A 17,505-nucleotide genomic window follows, 5' to 3' on the forward strand; every position below is an offset into this window, starting at 1 on the left:
TAGTCAAAGTCTGAGTTCTTAAATGTAACATGAGAAAGAATACTCTGTGAAAAAGCGTTCTTATTTGCAGCAGCAGCAATTAAAGGAGCAGCAAAAAGTAACAAAGATTCTTTTATGTTGCTATCAGACAGACAAAACTTACATAGTCATGTTGTACAAGCCAGAAGCTACTGTAATTATTCCAGCTTTCCTCACAGGCTGGTCTGTATTCTTAGGAAAAACATATTGCATCTGTTCAATGGGATCTAGGGGAATACCACAGAAGGTAGAAGAAGAAACATTATGAGAATATGATTCAATACACTGGAGAATTTTGAAACAAATACAGTTTCAGAAGAGTGCCCATATGTTCCTACATACATCATCAAAATTGGATCTTCTTCTGCTTTAGAAAACCATACTAGTCAAAAGACAGAATTCCTACTGCATTCAAATATTCATTCATTGAGTTATATTCATTGAAATACATTCATTGAATTACATTCAATATTGCATTCTACACAAGTTGGGTTTTAGTTGACTAAACCTAATATGGCATCTATTCATCTATTCTGCAGCCTGCAAATTACTGATATGCAAAATACTCCTCCTGGCCGTGAGGTGAGAAGTGGGTGACAGACTTTGTCTTTATGCCTAGCTGCATTCATCTATTCATTTTGAAATCTGTCACCTAGCTGAATGCGCACAAGAAGAAAAATGAGAGTTAATCATAAAGGATCAAACCATTATCCCATCTTTCCTCAAACAGAAATGTCATTGAGCTTGATGAGATCTTTGTCTGAGTACACTAAGTGCACTCCGTGTTTTTTTGATGAAAGTTTTACTTCCGTAAATTCTTTGTTACTTTGAAGGTGGGGTTTTTTTCAGGTACAGGACTAGAGGTTTGATTGGGATGTTTGCATACAAAGGACATTTCTACCAGGGCCTTGTACCTTAGTTAAATCTTTTCTTATTATGGGAGATCTGTTTAGCAAAAAAAATACGGCGGAAGATGCAAAACTAGCACAAACCACTGTTCCCAGTGTGTGTGCATGGCCAGAATGTGCTAAACTCAGGGTACCTGCAGATGGCACAAAGCCTTTTGAAGTTTACAATGAACTGCTGTCGTTTAGAGGAGCAGTTGCTCTGCTTTGGTCTGTGGCGAGATTGGTGTAGGGTCATTGCTGGCACTTCGGTTTTCACTACGTGTCCAGGAATCTGTAGCTCCCCTGAAGCTGTGAGGACACATGTCAGGACATAACTCAAATACATGAGATGCTTTCAAATAAAGCAAAGCAGTAGGCAAGAAAGATTACCCAGCTGTCTGTCTCACAACAGACACTTCTGCATGCATCTGGTGCATTCTGGTGCAAGCATACCTTTCTGTAGCTGTGTCCAGTATATCTATAAGGACACAGATTTAAGGTGCTAACCATGATGGTTTGGATGCACAAATTTTGCAAGTACAGGCTTCCAGAAGACCTGGGTTTATAAAAGCCTGGACTGAAGCATAGAAGAGTACAACAATCACAAGTGTTACTATTAGTCACCCAACAATAATAGCGGTATGTTGCGATGAACAGCAAGGACTGGAAATTACTGTCAGGTAATGAGGTTAATTTGAATAAGTGAGACTTGTGGCAGAGAACTTGATGGAAATGGTCTTGGAAATCAGTAATGAATTATGGATTTTATGCTGTGACAATGGCTTGATAAGTCAGTCCTAAGGAAAATCACTTAATTTTACTGCAGAGTGACAGGTGATGCAGATTACCATTTGTTGCTGTTTGTTTTCTGTATTAAATTATAAAGCTGAGCAGTTTAATTACATATATCAAACCACTGGTGTTAAGGGTTGTATCAGAGAAAAGGCTGACAGATTTGCAATTAATGACAGTGAAGCACAACAATAGGATCAACAGAATTGAATTAACAGATGTTGATTTCTATTTGAAAGAGAAAATTACTCTGTGATTTAGGGTACTTCAAAATGGCACTTAAAACATAGAATTCTTTGGTCTTGATTGTACTGTAGTTCTTTCTTTTGAGAGAGAGAAAGGAAAAAATCTCCTGCAAGGCTGATGTCTCTTTTAATGAGACATTTTCTGTCTCAAGCTCTTAAGCTCATGTGTATCTTTTCAGTTCAAAAACAGCTCAGTGGTCAAATGCTGCATAACAGTTTTCCACAAGGTAGCTTTGATAATCAGAATTTTTCATGAATCCAGAAGGTGTTCCTATTCTGGTATACTGCCATCCTGCAAGCCCTCTCTTCAAATTAATGAAATTAAGTGGCACGTCAGCTGCAGTGTCACGCATCTGCCTACTGGATTCTACACATGCTCCTGCCACTATACAGCAGATTCCCTCCAACTAATTTCCAGATTGTACTGCTCATTCTGTTCCATAAAACTGAATAAAGAGGTTCAGGAAATTGGGATAGTAAAGTAGATACTCTGTTTAACAGAGTAGCAAAGTTAGTGGAGAATATAATGATGTATTTAAAAGTATATGGATGCTTTATGCAAAGCATAAATGTCTGCAGCTATGTCTGCAGCTTCAAAAATACGTGTACAATGCACATAATATTTGTGCAGACAGCCTGCTGTAGGTGGGGATGTCTGCTGTTGAGAATTCTTTTGTAAACTCTGTGTAATCTTTATAGAACAAATTTTCCTAGTTGTATTTACAGAAGATGCTGGGATGTGTTCTGAAACATACAGGGAGTATAATTTTATTTTTTATTCAGTTGCAGAAGGTAAGAAGAGCATCCTCGCTTCTTGTGCACAATGTCACTCTGACTTTGAAAATCACCAAATGAGACAGATTAGTTTTGCCATCTGGAAATGAGGCTTCCCATCAAAATCTACTTTATTAAGTTATTCACCATTATATTTACGCACCTGTTGCAGTTGTGCCCATGAAGGAAAGAAATCCAAGAATAGCACTTTCACAAGACACTTTAAAGGATTTATCAGAGTAAATTACACCATTGGTCTAGCTAATCCGGTGTCCTGCCCCTAGCAATGGCCAGGGCTTCAGAATATAGCTTCTGATCTGTACCTGCTCAGGCAGCGAGTGTTATTTCTCAGCTCCATGGTGATTTGTCACAGGCCTTTTAGAACAATCTTGTCCTGTTACACTGAAGTTATTTTGTCTAATCTTCCGGAAGTTAATAGTCTCCAATTATTTACTTTCTTTCCCTGTCAATCCAAAGGAGAAGCTGCTTGTTGTTATAGAAGAGAAGAGAAATAGTATCTTATTATATCAAATATGTGTTAATATGCAATTCAAATGATAACTCTCTGCAATAAATCCACTAAAGGCAAGGAAACTGTTTGCTGCAGTGTTGATTGGGGATTACGGCAGGTGACTCCTGTAAGGAGTGTTTTGTGTTAATTGCAGAGTCGTGGAACTAGAAAGTTAGGCAGACCTGAGTGCCAAATCCAGCAAGAAGAGTTATGCTTTCTGCAAAGGCAAAGGAGGGTGTTCTGTAAATATCTTCTTTCTTCAGAATAGAAACCAAACTAGCATAATCATTGAGTTTATTACAACAAAATTTCTATCACACCCTTCATTTCAGATTAATTCAGTGCATTTTGCAACTGCTGAAGATGATACACAGTGCTATTGGTTGAATAAAGTATTAGTGGTAGTTTTTTTAAATGCCTTGCATTGTACAGAATGTAAAGAAAGGGATATATTGTACAGGTCATTCTACTGGAAATGCTAAAAAAATATGCACCAAGTCCACTAATCTTCAACTTTTTACATGACATACAGTAAAAAAGCTGTATGATGAACTACTCCAGTGGTATGCTACCCTCATAAACAAACGTGTGAGCTGAGTCCTGAACTGCTTTGAGTTTGAGCTTATTTTGGTTTTGGTTTGGGTTTTTTTACTTTGTTAAGGATATTTATATATATATTCAATAGATAAGTAGGAGCACTTCTATTTAACACAGTTAAATATGGACTTGTTTGCTTTTTACTCTTCTTTCCGTTATTCTCAAACCACAACCAAAAGTAAAAATACTTCATAATCCAGAATTAAGATGTCCCCAGACAGGTGGTCTTGCTACCTATGAATAATTTTTAAATAATTAAGCAGGATAAAATGAAACAGCCTGGAGCAAGCTCCAGGTAAGCTCCTCAGCTGCATCACAATGAGAAAAATACATTGAAAGCAGTCTCAGCCTAGTAATCGTGACATAAGTGTCTGACTGTCATCGACCTTCAGGAAGGTCCATATCGGGCTGTGTAATAAACACATATTCCTTGTTGCATTCCAGTCTGCACCCTCCTTGGCAAGGATTAAGGAATAGTTAGATCTTAAGAGACTTTTCCTCTTACAAACTCTGTAATAATCCTAAATAATATCTTACTACTTGCAGATTACTACTTAGGCAATCAATACGAAACAGTTGGTTCTGAAGAAGACTTGTAGCCAGCGCACACTTGCTTCTTTCTTCTTGACTTTCTCAACTAGTGACAACTTGTGTTGGTTTTGGATAAAATGATCCCAGGATTTCGGAAAGGGTAGCTCTGTCTCTGTTTCCTGAAGAAGAAAGACAGAGATGGTTTTGCCTAAGTCTGTATGGTGTTATGTTTTCTCGCAAAGAGTTCAGCCATTCGTTATAGGCCATTTAGAGTATCCAAGATACCCAGTATTCTAAACAAAAGTCATGGAGGCATGCCACTATATCTGCAGCCACCGTTTCCTCTATAAACATGGTAGTGCATAATTCTATCTGATTGATTACAGCCTACACTATGGCACCAGCAATCTGCTCTTCTTTCTGCTGTAGTTTCTTGTCTACCTCTTACAAAGCAATATGGCCCTAAAGAGTGGATGTAACCCAACACAAATGGAAAAGTTTTGCAGGATAACCACACTGTGATGCCAAAGAAGATGCTGCATCAGTCACTGGTCATGGTGCAGAAGGGGTCTGGAGTTTTTGTTTGTAATGGCAGACAACACTTGAGGGATCTCTTGTAAGGAGACGAGAAGTGTGCAGGGTCACATCCACTTGAGATACCTACTCAGTGAGGGAGCGCAGTCTGCCACGTGTCACATGAATTGTAGTTCACACAGCACCGCGTAATGTAAACTGCTTGCTGCTTCTATTTCACTAAACCAGGGGCAAAGATGGGATGCTCAGAGGAGAAGATTTTTATTTCTGACACCTTTTGAAACATGCAGTTTCTGTTAGTCTCTGAAAGGTCAACCAGGACTCGCATAATATTTCTACTTTTCTGGTTTCCAGGTTGAACCCCAAAATAACTGCAGTGATTCTGTCTTTTAGTGAAATACATAGTTCCGTAAGGATAGCCTACCTGCCACTAGCACCCTGCAAAGCCTTGGTAACCCATAATGGCACTTTGAAATTTTAGTGTGACAGTTAACTAAGGTGCTGTGTTCCAGGTGAAGTCCTTTGTACAGTCACTAGCATTATTGCCATTCATTCAATTGCATGCTAAGAAGGGACATCCTCCCATGAAAAGCTTTCACAGTCATTCAAGTGAAAAGTACAGTTGAAGGAACGTTACATATAGTCGAACAGTAGTCAGCTTCTGGTCACTCCACAAATGTTAAATGCAAAGTGTACAGGTAATATATTGGAAATTCATCTGGATTCCTTTGGTCATGTTTAGGTGGTATTACTGAGTTTCTCCACCGCGTGCCTTGAAGCTCCGTATTAACATCAGTACTGCTGTTAGATAATGGCTGCTTCAACATTTCCAGTTTAGATCTAAAAAAGAGAGTTAAGATACCAGTTAAGATTTCACTTTAAATATACTCAGATTCTATCCTTCACCTTCACAGTTATACTCTTTGTATGGAAGAACATCACAGCTCCCGTTACACTGTTTCTCATGAAGGTCAATAGATGCTTGGACAGGATGGATTGTGGGTTTGTACAGCGGGCTTTGCTGCAGAGCCCTCTAATGGAGAAGTAAACAAGGGATTTACTCCCACTTTTCAGGGCTGGAAGTTTAAAGTGGAGCCTTACCCCCATTTTTGCACACATCAGAAAAGCTGGACAGGTAGTAGTGCAGCCTGCTTGGTGGCCAATAGTTTTCACATGTCAGGTCCTTTTATGTAGCCCTGTCAGTTGATCTAAATTGTAATTTGTATTGCTACCTACTGTGCAAATGACATACTTTTAGACACTTGTGTTACTGTTCTTCAGTCCCAACCCAAAACTATCCCACTGTTCCTGCCACAAAGCTCTCAGAAAGGTGCCAAACCATGTGGTGTTCACTTAATGTAGTTGCAGTTGTTGACTGGAATAGAGCCATGTGGAGTCTTAAGAAAGAAAAGATATTATCCTAGAACTGTATCTACTACTTAAGATACGTGGGGTATGTGCAGCTGTGTGTGTGCACAGACACTTACGTACACCATAACTCAAAATAGTTCCGTGCCACTAATCTGCCTGCCTGTTCTTTTCTGTAGCCCAGATGATTTACTGAATGCACTGAATGAGGGTATCAGCCGTGCTGATGTGATCATTACATCAGGAGGTGTATCTATGGGGGAAAAGGTATGCTAAATTTAAGTCTGACTTGCTACAATATATGTAAGAATTTCAAGTGAGTCTGTTGTCAGAACTTCTGCCTTTGTATTAATGTTTATTAAAAAGGGATCTTACTTTTTTTGGAAGATTTAAATGTGAATTAATTAAGAAAATAGTCTTCAGTGCTAACCTCGTTCCCTTTGTTCTCATTACTGTACTACAGTAGAACATAGAACAACAGGGAAGATCTTAATTCTTGAGGCCAGTGATTTGCAAATGTCTTTTTATTTATGGAAGGATTTATATGGTTGTGATGAGGAAAGTGCTTGGTTAATAGCACATGAAGGCAACAGACTTCTTTTTATTCTTAGAGCAGATAATATGTAGATAGAACAAAGCTACTTTGAAAGTACTTCGAACAGCAACCCGAGAGTCTAAATAGCTCTTTCTTACTCAGCAAATCTGTTTCCTGAATATGCCAAAGCTATATCTGTTACAAAAATAGTTTTATCACATTTTGAGCCTGATAGTCCTACAGAGGCAATACATATGAGACACAGTGAGCTGATATATTTGCCTTTTGAATCATTAACAGAATTGTTGATTGAGTTCCTGTTGGTAATCCCTGTGCCAAAACCATCAAAGAAAATAGGGATACACAGATGCTGGTGGGGCGTAGATGAACCTGCAGGACATTTATTAATCATGACTTATGCGAAGGAAAACTCAGATTACTTTTTGATCCCAGGCTGAATCTGTGAGTTTGGCAGGTAAAAGAAACATCTCTCCTTTTATAACTAACAGATGCTAAAGACAGTCGTTAGGAGATGGCAAACATGAGTGCTGTTTTTGTCACTTTTCTGAGTAGAAATCATATGGTTGGATACATCATGGAAATAAACCAGTGCCAATTACTTTCAATCCCACTGTTGTCCTCGGTATTCCCAGAAAAATAATCAAGGACAAGTGCTGGTCTTTGAATTGGTAGCGTGGCGATGTAGTGCAGACGCAGGAACACTAGGAAGCGACTGGACTGCTGAGTGGTCTTACAGGCATTTATGCCTTCTGGTGAATTTCTCCCCAGTCTGAATTTGAGACAACAGCATCAGGTCAATAGGCTCTGTACTCCACTGATGGTTAGCCCTCCCATCCTGAGCTTCCAACAGTTTTAGTGAAATAACTGAACACCCAAAAAGTAAATTGAAAGTAAAAACGGGGTTAATGCAATTGAGAACTCATGCCTGGCTGAAAAAAAGTTGCTGCTTTCCAAGTATCAAAACACACATATTTAACCAAAAAAAAAACCCGAAAAAAACCCAAACAAACAAACAAAAAAAAGATGAGAAAGAAACTGTGAGGGAGCTTCAGATTTACTGCTTCCAAAGACTCTCTTCACAGATAACTGTTATGTCCTGTGTCTTTAATCTCACTAAACGGACAGGATACTACATCTTTGAGCACAGCAATTTTCAATAAAGACTAAACAAGTAATTCAGTTTGTTTTAATAACTGGTTCGATGGTGTTTATGAAAATCATTTAACCTGAACTAATGCACAAGCCACCCACAGTTTTTCCTTTTTAAGAACTGTTAAACCCAACCACTGTGCATTAGACCATGTCCCCAAGAAATTACAATAATTACAGTATCCTGGAAAACTATGATTTCTACAAACAGTATTGATTTCAAAAAGTAGTAGGAGATCACTGACTCTACTGCTAGATAGCTTAAATGGCAGAAGTTAGGTAACTTGATGATTTTTAAATCTTACCTTTCAACCATAAAAGGTTTTTTCATCATTGACATAGAGAATGTTTTAGCAGTAGGTATTTGTGGGGTCTTCTAAGATTTCGATGCTGCAGCTGACTTTGAAATAAATATATTACTATATCCTCATGGAGTCAGGTTTGGCACTTAAAACGAGTCTATTCTTCACCTCTTCTTTTTGAAAATACTTTCTTTCAAATGCTGGAAATTCCCCACTGGACTGTAGTGCTTTTGAGATATAAAGTCTTTCGTCTTCACTTGATATTAATTAATTGCTTTGAATGCTTAGATGATGTAAGCCACTTTGATGTTACTTAATTGATCTTCTTTTTTGAATTTAAACAGGACTATCTTAAACAGGTGCTGGATATTGATCTTCATGCACAGATTCACTTTGGCAGAGTTTTTATGAAACCGGGGTAAGAAATCTTTCTACTTAGGCAATATAGATGGAGATTGTATTGGGCCAAATATCCTGTATAAGTGCTTCAACAGATTTCCATTTTCCAAATCTACTATAAACTGCATGGTAGATATATACAGGAAAAGAAGCAAAATCAGTCCTATTCAGATTATTTGTCATTTTTATGGGTGAAGTTACCTGGAACAGAGAGATTACTTTTTCCCAGTAAGAGAAATTTCTCTGATAACTATTGCAAATCAGGTTTGGGGATTGAGGGGGCACCAGCATGGTATAAACATGGCCACAGTCTTCACTGTGATCACAGACCTCAGATATTGACATTCCTCTGAAATAACCAGAAAATATAAGGACATTTAACTGCTGTTTTACTTAACAAGCATCTCATTTCACTTCAGAATTTGCATAAGTCATATTCCTACTAACAGGTAATTTCTTGAGAGAGGTGGAACGATGGCTAATTTACAAAGTTCTATCTAACTGGCATATTGAGCATAGTAATTTTAAAGTAAACACTATCCTTGTGCGTTTTGTTTGCCTCAGAAAAATGTTTCAGCATTGCTTTCCTTTGCTGTAGCGCTGCTAATTAATGAGTCTGCAACTGTGCTTTGCAGAGAAAATGAAAGCTACACGAATTGGAAATGGAGGGTTCTCTTTCACAGTACAGTACCAGAAAGATGCCTACAGCTCTGCCTCGCCAACCAGGGAATGCAGCTTGTTTGCAAGCTGGGCTGGCACAGTGCAGTAAGACAAGTCCAAGTGCAGTTCTGAGGAGTGATTCCTTCTAGCCCGTAGCTGTTGCCAGGGAGCAGAACAGAAAGTGGATGTTTGCTGTGAGAACAAATACTTTTACTCTCTCTGCATACAAGCCAGTAGAGAACTGCATGTGGGTTTGGTGCTTGTGCTGCTACAGCCACCACCTCCCTTCTGTAAAAGGCACAAGTGAGCTGAAAGCATATTTTTCCCTGTGCTAGGTGTAGCCCAGGCATGGAAATTGCTCACTGCTTCTGTCATACTGCTCCAGCTGATGTGGGTACATCTCAAATGTGGGATGAGCACTCCAGCCTCTGCTGCTGACAAGAATGCATAACCTGATTTAGAGAATTCAGAATATTTAATTCTGGTTCTGGCCTATCTGAAAGCAGACATAATTCCTTCTTCTGGTGATCCCTCTGTAGACTTGTAGCAATAAAACTTTTAATAACTAGCCCGAAGAGCTTTAAGAAATCTTATTTTCCTCAAACATCCATTTTCATTTATGCCATAAGAAAGATATTTCTTACTGCTAGCAAAACATTTGGTCATCTAATCTTACTGAGAATGTAAGCACTCTCATTTTCGGTGGCTGTAGTGCAATAGCAAATCATGTGTCTTCATTTTTATCAATTCTGTCTTAAAAGGCAAAATTCCCTTGAGTAAGTTCCAAGAGCAAAGTCAGAATTTGCTTTGTATTTTTATGTGCTACGTGACTGCATAGTGATGCCTGGGATTTACCATTCCTCCGCTTGATCTGAAAGTTTATGAGCTAGTGTAAGGTTGCATCTTGTCTAGCAGCTCTGCCAGAAGAAAGTACTGGGAGACTCTACCAATAACAGTGTTGAAATCTCGTATCAGAGTTCAGAGTTTCCAGTAAATATGAATTAGCGATTTGATTCTTTTGTACTTCAGTCTGAGCACTGGTTATAAGATCTGGAGGTCTGGCACGTAGTTCCCATTATGTTAGAGACATTTTAAAACAGAAATTTCAAACATCACCTTCCCCTGGTAAAATAGGATATTGATTAGTCATAGCAAGTACAAAACTAGATAGTAGATAGTAATGACTGAAGTGTGGCAAATCTCCAAAGCTGCTGCTGGTCAGCAACTGTCGTCTGCCCACCAGGTGTTAGTTGCTAGCTCAAGATGAAGCCAAGGAATTCAGCCTATTTATTGTCCTATAAAGTATTGTGGTATTAACATACATCTGTATATATGAAGAATGTTTTTTAAAAGATGAGTCCCTTGTCTTTGCCAGCTACATTCTTGAGCCATTACATTACTGTCCTATTTTTGTAACTGCAATAGCCCTGATAACAAGTCACTAGAGATCACTCAGGAGCAGCTCTGAAAGGCAAAGTGAGCTCTTTGCTGACTGACCTAGGTCTTACCTGACTGCAGCTCTGCCTCTACATCCCATTTTTTTTTCATCTGCAGACTACCTAGCATTTGCTGCTCCGAGATACTTCTCCGTTGTCACTACTGCTGTAGACACTGGAGTAAGGGAAGCTAGAGTCACCAATGTTATAAAAAATCTGGAGAGCCTTATATGAAAAACATACAGAGCTCTATAACTGCATAATTTCAGTATCACTTCTTTGTTAATTGTCTTCTAGCATGAAGACAGAATTTAGATTTTTTTGATTACTTGTTTATCTGCTCTTAGATGTTTCTTCACTTGAAGCAAAATCGTCTACTTAAAAGTTCATAGCTGAATACCAAGAAAAACTAATTGTTCCGTCACCACAAAGAGAGGATTATACTCCCAGTGTGGAATAAGCAGTAGGTGCTAATGAACTGCTGAGAGAGATCCTGTTTTGTTTTCTCTTCCAGATGTCTTAGATAATAACATAATAATGTTCAGTCAAAGTCTAGTGCAGATATTAAATATCTTTCCTTTTCCATAGCCTGCCAACAACTTTTGCAACTCTGGATATTGATGGCGTAAGAAAAATAATCTTTGCGCTCCCAGGTAAGGTGTTTTATGGATTAATTTTGCTGCTGTGCATAATGACAGATGTGAAACAGAACAGTGAGGTTTCACAGCACCTACGTCTGGTGTTGGCATCCTTAAGTAAGGGACTTGTGAAGTTTTCCCAGAAATTTCACTAAGAGATGGACTTGTAGGGATATACTAAGGAGTTCTCCCCTTTTCCTGCCCTCAGAATTTGCTGGTGTACAGACTTTATAATTTCTTCCATCTGCGGGTTTCGTAAAATGGTACTTTACAGGGGTGGGTTTTTTCCCACAGTTCCCTCCACCTTCCCAGTAAATATTCTCCGTGTAAGTCAGTGAATCCACTCTGACATACTGAAAATGGAGACAAAACCAAGGGAGTGCAAACAAACATGTCACAGAATATTCTTTTTTATCACAAACCAAAAAAGGGCAGCACCGTCTCACCTCCTGCCTTGGGAAATTCCTTAGAGGTCTGGCTACAAATGTCTGGCTACCGTCCTAAATCAGGAGGAATTTATTTTATTCTTCTTGTTCTGGCTCTGCATGGATATTTGACCACACAAGGAATCCTGTTCTTGATAAGCTGGTGGTTTTCAGATGTATCTCCAGTGCTTTTTCTCTCGTGTTTTAGCTGCTGCCGTATGTTTTTTTTCTGGAGGAGAGATCAATAGAGCATCTGTCTGTTTGTAGTATTTATTTTAGACCTGTCATCTAGGGAAGTCCAGGTGAGTGAGACAAGTGGTGTTTGACAGACAGTGGTCATATATTGCTCTTGTGAGACAACAGAAAATGTATAAATCCATAGAATTCTCCTGAGAATGTGTGTTAAAGAATTTTGCTGCTCTCTTAGGGAACTGAAAGTTATTTTTCCATAGGTCTTGGAAACCTTAATCATGAATCAAAAGCCTTATCAGCTAGGACATTCACCTGCACGAAATAAACCCTGCCCCAGCCCCAGACAAATCTAGGTGTAAGACAAAAGGCAACGGAGGAGCAAAGCGAAATGGTAGGACCGGGTTGGATTAAGACCAAGTTGGATGAGGCTCTGAGCAGCCTGGTCTAGTGGGAGATGTCCCTGCCCATGGCAGGGGAGTTGGAACTAGATGATTTTAAGGTGCCTTCCAACCTTGACAATTCTATGATTCTGTGATTCTCTGACCTGAGGAATATGGGGCAGTTCTGCTTGGGGCAGGATTTCAGCCCTCCGTCAGCCAGAGAGTGTAGCTTCCAACAGGTGTACTTACCACATGCTGCCCCAGTCTCAGATGAAATGTTTCCTGTACGTAGCACGAAAAGCTCTTTAGAGTCCTTTAGAGTACAATCGCTGTAAAAACATGAGATCACTGTCAGCATTTCAGAGAGTGAATCAAGAGGGAGTCACCACCGACTGCTTTGTCCTACAGGCAACCCTGTGTCAGCTGTTGTCACCTGCAATCTCTTTGTTGTTCCTGCACTGAGGAAAATGCAGGGTATCCTGGATCCTCGGCCCACCATCATCAAAGCCAGGGTAAGAAGCTTGTCCTCTGTTTAAAAATTCTCTTAAGATGTTGCAGTGCAGCTTCTTGGTCTCTGAAAGGCCATTTTTTCAGGGAGGAGGGAGAAATCTGAGCCCTAGACTTAATTCTGGCAAGGTGAAGGAAGTTCACACAAAACAGACGTACATTCTCAATCTCTGTTAATGGTAATAGTCATTCCCATAATTTCTAAGAGTTAGATGGCCATCTAATGGAGCAAGATGTACAAATGCAGGCATTTGCCCATCAGGCAGGGAGGACACTTTCCTGTTTAAAAAAGTCCACTCATTTTACCTTGTGGAAAAAATGCAGTGTAATCTGGGAATACCTAAAGAGTTGGATAGCTCTGTATTAGCAATAGAAAATACAAACTTTAAAGCCTTTCTGTCCTTGAGTTATTTATATAAGTTACCCACATGACTCCTACCCTAAGCAATATAAATCCCTTAAACTATTCATTTCACTCTTATAAGAAGTCATGGATATTGTAACTCTGTTGAATATGGATTTAAGGTATTTTATTATGAGGTATTATTCTTTTATTTTTGAGTCAAATAAAGTACCAAGAAACACATTACCTCTTAAAGCACTTCCTGGTGTTCTTGACTTTGCACTTTTCTCTTACTGCTTATCCCGTGTCTCTCTTTCACACTTCCTCAGGCATCCCGAATTTACTCACACATCTAAAATATTCCAAAACAGAGAGCAATTTGAGGTGACCCTCACTTTTGCATGATTTTTCCGATATGTTCCTTTAAATTCCATTGTGATACTTCCCCTGTAAGTCTTTTCATTTCAAAGATTGGCCGTTTTCCTTTTGTCAGAACTAGCAAAATTTTGAATGCAAATAAAATTTTTATCTTTATGCAGTGTAATCTAGAGACCAGAAATTATAAAGCTTTTCCCAGAGAAATACTATCTTTAAACTCCGAGTAAAGGAACAGCTTTGGAATATTTCACTTAATGCATGTAGACTCCATCATACACTTTGATATTATAATATTACAGTTGTATTTCCCTTTAATACTGCAATCTGTACCTCCTACAGCTTTTGATCTTGCAGTAGACACCATCTGGCCTCAAAAAACAAGTTTTTAAAAAGACGTTTTTAAAGGAAAACAATTGAGCAGATCATTTCGTTATCTTAGTGCAATCTGAATGCCTGACATTTTCATCCTTTCTTTGTTCCTTCTACAGTTATCATGTGATGTAAAATTGGACCCCCGCCCAGAATATCATCGGTGCATACTGACTTGGCATCACCAAGAACCGCTACCTTGGGCACAGAGTACAGGTTAGTGCCCAGTCACACGGACTGACAGACACGCTCACACACATCCTTACCTTCCTACAGAGATGTCTAAAAACAACCAAGAATATGCACATGCTGTGCACCAAACAGCCAAGAGTGTGCTTATGCAGACTGCTCTGCTGGCACACTCCTGCACATGCATTATACTACATGTACATTAGTATAAAATTCAGTCGTGATATGACTTACCAACTTTACCATTAAAGCTTCCTCTTTCTGAGTAACCTGACCCACAGACACACCTGCACGTTTGCCTATGTGCACACATCCCTTTTTATAAGCATCTACCCATGCTTACTCGCACTCACAGACAACTTTGCTTACTTTTGCTCTGGTGCATGCACTGAATACAAGTTGGGGCATTGGTAGGAACAATACAAATAAAAGAAGTGTGATTCTAGCTGAACTGGAAAAGTAGAAGAGATAGCAGAGGCTCTTGAAGCAGACTAAGGCTTCTATTAAGTTTGCCAGCTAGGAATACTTCTGGATACTCAGCTGCAGTTGAGGTAAATTCTATATTTGAATACTTTTTTAGCTGTATACCGCTAGAAGACTGACTCTGCCAGTTTCAAAAGAGATTCAGGTACTTAAACAACTAATTGTCTTTTTGCTGCATCCAGACTGTTCAATACAAAGCACTATATGCAAGTATAAGTCAAGGTATTACTTACACCTGTAACACTGTGTTTGGTTTAACTCTGTTCTATTGTGCACCACTTCTCTCCTTTTGCAAGCAAACCATCTGGAGTGATTTCTCTGTCAGGCTGGAAGTTTGAAAACCAAGAGACTAAAGGGCATGACTTCTTACTGCATTTTCATTTTTCATCACTAGTACCAATGTGATGCTCTTTGCGTTCAGACCATAGTCCCAGAGAAACCCGTTCTTTTAAGGAGGTGTGTGTGATTTACACAGCCGGCCACCATAACAGGATCTGACCTTGGGATCCCTCTCAAAAATCTAAAGGGAAGGTTTCCAATTCCTCATTTATTAGTTTTCAGGTTACAGATTGAGCTGGATGCCTCTGGAGAGGGACCCCTACCCTGGATCATGCCCTCCATTTATACTCACACCACTCAGCACCTGATCCCCAGGTCCAAACATTTAATTTCTAGTCAGTGGTCTCTTGACTTATTTGTCACTAGGCTCGCCTTCTGCAGTTAGCTTATTGTCTTGGGATTGTTTCCTTGGCCCTTCTTCATTCTGCCTGCACATGCTGGATTCAGCTAATTCTGTGCTAGCAGCATTAGTTTTATCAAAAAGTTTAGTGCTCATCAGCTCTTGCACCCTAAGGCTTCAAGTGCTTTATCTACTCGTGCTAAGCTACTAATCCTAAATGAGACTAATCAGAGAGGAGAATACAGTGAATCAGACTTACTCTAGACTGTGCTTGTTGTTTGTACTGTCAGAATTAGGTACACATAAAGTAATTTTGATGGAATTAGAAATTCCAACAGAAAAGCAACTCACTAGGACAAGATATGAGGTCCAGATAATGTGGAAGACTGGACAGGAAAGCCATCAGCAAAGGGAGTGGAAGTTCCGAGAGGCAGAGCGATGAGAGGTTGACTAACTCTCTGCAGAGTTCTTTGTTTCCATCCACCTTGGAACAGCGAGATCCCAGCTCTAGGAATAAGCAACATGAACATCTCCACAAGAGCAGCTCTTGTTTCCCACATGGCATGCTGCAGCATTCAAAACTAACTGAAAGCCTAACTGAATTTTTTCTCTCGCTCTCCGGCAGGGAATCAGATGAGCAGTCGTCTGATGAGTATGCGCAGTGCCAATGGACTGTTGATGCTACCTCCAAAGACAGAGCAGTATGTGGAGCTTCACAAGGGGGAGGTGGTGGATGTCATGGTCATTGGAAGGCTATGATGTCACCAGCAAGAGCGAAGCTTTGATGCATGTCCACATATCATTGACTGTATCCTGTAATATGCAACGGCACAGCTAGTTTTTCTGATTTGGATAAAAGTTGATCAGTATAGTCAACATCTTGAATTATATTTCAAATGGAATTTAAATAAATACCTTTTAAAAAAAACTTTAAAACAAATCTTAACAAAGAAATTTATTCTGATTATATCAAAGCAACCTTTTCCTTTCCTTGCAATTGCTTTGTGTGTTCAATGCTAGTTCTAATAGCAGTAGCTTTTAGTAGACAGCGGTAGGTGCCTGCAGAACTTGTGTTTTTTCTCATCTTTAAGATACAACTACTTATGCTCTTAAAACAAGGCTGTCTGCTTATTTATACTAGCGTAGACAACACTTGGATTTCCCTTATTAGTATGCTTCATAACCGCTTCACAGAGAGCTTCTGCTTGTTCTTTATCTTGTATCTCGTGTTGATGTGCACAGTGCCAAAAGCAGAGTGGCTGCACTGGGAACCCAATGAAGCCCCGAGGTCTTCCCACCTCGCGGCGCATTCAGGGATCTCTCTTGTCCCAGCAGCCACCCGGCTCAGTACTCTTGGGCAGTAACTGGATACCTTTTATTTCAACAAACAAACAAACAAAAAAAATCGCTTCCTTAAGTGCTGACAGCCTTTTTAACCAATACATTTAAAAATGTACAGAACTAAAAATTTAAAAAAATCAAAGACTGATCTTGTACAGATATTAGTGTTACCAGCATTCGTGTGGAAATTAAATGAGCAAAGAAATAAAACCTAATGTTAAACAACTCTGTACCATAACATTTTCTGTAATGATATTGAAACTTAAATGAATAAAAAAAATCCTCAATCATTATTTAAAATTTCACTTGTTTAGCCTTGTTGTGTGAACCACAAAAAGTAGTGGTTTAAGAGGGTACTTGGGGTGGGGGAAGAGGACAGGAAGGAAGAGAAAGTAGCATATGGAATCTAGGGCCTTGCCTCATGTTAGTGTCATGAGTGAGCTGAAAATACGGAGTGAGCTCTCTCTCACTCGTCTCCTGAGGGACAAAATAGAAGCAGTGTTGGGGGGGGGGGTTACAATTGGACTAGTCAAAGCTGGAGAATACTTCCTTTCCCATCTAAATAGCAGTTGCAGACAGCCCTTATGCTGCACAGTGTGGAATTTGACAGAGCTTCTTTTTTTGTTTTTCATGACATTCTCTTTTTGATACTGGGACTACTCACCCTTTGCCAGATGATGTATTTTGGTAATTCTGCATTTCATCTAGGATTAAGACCACAGCAGTGCCCTGCAACACCAGGCTTCTTGGAATTGGTGGGTAAAGCGCTACCTCATCATCTCCATTTATGAAGCCAGAACATGTATCTACAGGATTTTTTGA

The 17,505-nt window shown here is 39.4% G+C and overlaps 1 protein-coding gene across 1 annotated transcript in view; it reads left to right on the forward strand.

The window, feature by feature from the left end:
* Nucleotides 1–16,983, forward strand: part of GPHN (gephyrin) — a gene marked incomplete at its 5' end in the record, with an annotated part of 53,077 nt that extends 36,094 nt beyond the window's left edge. Inside the window, 6 exons of the mRNA XM_009878800.1 lie at nt 6,437–6,524; nt 8,609–8,682; nt 11,348–11,412; nt 12,803–12,906; nt 14,111–14,207; nt 15,968–16,983. Of these exons, the coding sequence (XP_009877102.1) occupies nt 6,437–6,524; nt 8,609–8,682; nt 11,348–11,412; nt 12,803–12,906; nt 14,111–14,207; nt 15,968–16,101 (562 nt within the window). The remainder of the gene's footprint in view (nt 1–6,436; nt 6,525–8,608; nt 8,683–11,347; nt 11,413–12,802; nt 12,907–14,110; nt 14,208–15,967) is intronic.
* Nucleotides 16,984–17,505: the final 522 nt, after the last annotated feature.

The sequence above is a fragment of the Apaloderma vittatum genome, unplaced genomic scaffold, assembly GCF_000703405.1.
Source record: "Apaloderma vittatum isolate BGI_N311 unplaced genomic scaffold, ASM70340v1 scaffold3031, whole genome shotgun sequence".
NCBI lineage: Eukaryota > Metazoa > Chordata > Aves > Trogoniformes > Trogonidae > Apaloderma > Apaloderma vittatum.